Source organism: Galeopterus variegatus, unplaced genomic scaffold (assembly GCF_000696425.1).
Source record: "Galeopterus variegatus unplaced genomic scaffold, G_variegatus-3.0.2 Scaffold2456, whole genome shotgun sequence".
Taxonomy (NCBI): domain Eukaryota; kingdom Metazoa; phylum Chordata; class Mammalia; order Dermoptera; family Cynocephalidae; genus Galeopterus; species Galeopterus variegatus.
In genome coordinates, this window is record NW_007728567.1 from 127,842 (window position 1) to 130,183 (window position 2,342).

General features: G+C 40.4%; 1 protein-coding gene across 1 annotated transcript in view; it reads left to right on the forward strand.

Annotated features, from left to right (window-relative positions):
- CWH43 (cell wall biogenesis 43 C-terminal homolog (S. cerevisiae)) overlaps nucleotides 1–2,342 on the forward strand; it is a 58,754-nt gene that overhangs the window by 19,258 nt on the left and 37,154 nt on the right. The window contains exon 8 of the mRNA XM_008581779.1: nucleotides 2,105–2,230. Within this exon, the coding sequence (XP_008580001.1) occupies nucleotides 2,105–2,230 (126 nt within the window). The remainder of the gene's footprint in view (nucleotides 1–2,104; nucleotides 2,231–2,342) is intronic.

The window sequence follows — 2,342 nt, forward strand, 5'->3', positions numbered from 1 at the left end:
AGAGGGGGAGGGAGAGGGAGAAGGGGAAGGTGGCGGGGGGAGGGTGAGGAGGAAGGGAGAGGGACAGGGAGAGGGGGAGGGGGGCATCTGCCTCAAGTGTCTGCCCAGCACAGCCATGCTTTCCAACCTATGGCTCCAGGTACCTAGCTCATAGGCCTGAGTGAAGGGGTCTGGGGACCCAGCCTGGCGTGCGAAGGGTTTGTGACACAGTCTGTGAATGGGCTTGAGGGTTCTGGGAGCCCCAGACCCAGCCCTAGCTCAACCATCGGCTCAGTCAGTGCAGGGTTACTGGCAGGTAAAAGAGCCTGACAACTGGTATGTTTGCCTAGTTTTACCATGGGCGTCATGAACAGGATAGAGAGCTAGACAATTGGTGCTGTGAGGATTCCAGGCCTTAGCCTACCCAGACACATGTCAAATACTTTCACAATAAAATCTTTGAAAAACAAGGAGACAAAACATGCTAATAGAGGACCCAGTTCTTTGTTTGTGCATTCATTTTTTCCATTTGATTATTTATCCTGCCCGCCTGGAGTTTTAGTCAAATGTGGGAAACACCATGCATAAAATGGGACAAATACTTATGAAATTACAATTGGGAATGACTGCTACACAGGAGAGGTGTAGGCTTCCACTCGGGTCTGTTGCAGTTGCCTTGGGCCTCTATATGCATCTGACTCCTCTGTACATGTACTTTTCTACCCCATGAGCTGAACATCTGTTAGGACAGGCTGGTTTGGAAGATATATTTTTTAAATTACATGAAATATTTTAGAAAAATCTTTTGAGCATTTGATATTTCTGGTCAGTAGTCAAGCTTTCATCTAAATAGAGAAATACATTGCTGCATTTCCTCTGCTATAATCTTGGCTTTGCAGACTTTATATTTCTTCTGGTTTCCTCTAGGTGTGCGTATTCTGTCCTGCTCTATTTTCCTGTCCAGTGCCCTGCTCTTCTCTTATTCTAGCTTGCGTAGGGGTCTGCCATGTGAAGAAAATGAATGAAAGTAAGAGCCGTTCTTTACATGTTTCCTTAAAATGTTATTATGAATGATGAGCTTTTTGGGTTCCTTCTCACTACTTGTAGGATTGCAGGAACAGTGCATTACTACAGCTTCATGCAACTAAGAACTTATTTTTTAGTAAGAGTGCGCATTATATAGATGAGGCCACAAAAACCAAGGAACGTTGATAATGTTCAAAGTAGCTTTTAATACAACTGAATTGAAAAGAATCTGTATTATATCAGAAATTAGTTGTACATTTATTTTCTAGGTTTCTTCTGAAAATTGGACATAAGTTTTGTTGCTAGCCTTCCACCTAAGCTTAACTTTTACTTGACATTTCCTAATTTACATATTGTGCCATATCTCTGTCTCTGTTCTTATTAAGTGTGATTTTAGAAATACGTAAACTTTACCTGTAAGCTAGTTTGTAGGGCATCCCAATTGATTTTATTTTTTAAAATTTCTTATTTTTATTTTATTTATTTTATTATTTTTTTACAATGTAACCAACTTCTTGCTAGGGCATCCCAATTTAGCTCAGCTTTATTGGCTGGCCTGTGGGCACACTGTGAGTTCTGGCATGCATTCTCTGCGAGGACACTGTGCCCAGAGTTTCCCCATTCCAGGCCAGAATTGTTGCCACAAGCACTGTCATATTAAGAACTTACGTATACTCCATTGTATTCTTCAACTTGGTGCATGTGAGGGCCCTGCTGTGGAGAAGATTAAGTGGCTCCGGCAGCTCAGAAGGTTCCTTTCTCTTGTGCTCCACGGTCCCCTGCCCGATCAACAGTCAGTGATGAACACCATCAGCAACCTAACAACTAGCAAACACTCAGGACATTCAAAGAAATTCCTGGTCAGGAAAAGGCGGGGGTCCTCTGATTTAGAGTATGATTCTTAGAACCCTACCAGATTTCTTATGATCGCCCCAGTTAGTGAAAGCACTGTTAGCAGTAATTGCTCAGGTGCTGAGATAAATTAACTCAGTAACTGAATTTTCAGGGCATGGTCATTTAAAAGTAATCTTGGCTCCTGGAATTTATCATTGGAAGGATGGATTAAACTGTGATATATTCTTTCTTTCTCTTTTAACAGGGACAATGATGGTAATTATTGGGCTAAATATGCTATTTGGTCCTAAGAAAAACTTTGACTTTCTTCTTCAAACAAAAAACAGTCCTAAGGTGCTTTTCAGAAAGAGTGAAACATACATGAAACTTTGTAAGTATAGTTTTCTTTTCTTTTTTAAAAACATTTATTATATAAATTTTTTTTTCCTTTTTTTTTTTTTTTTTTTTTTTTTTTTTTTTTTTTCCGTGTCCGGCAACGGATC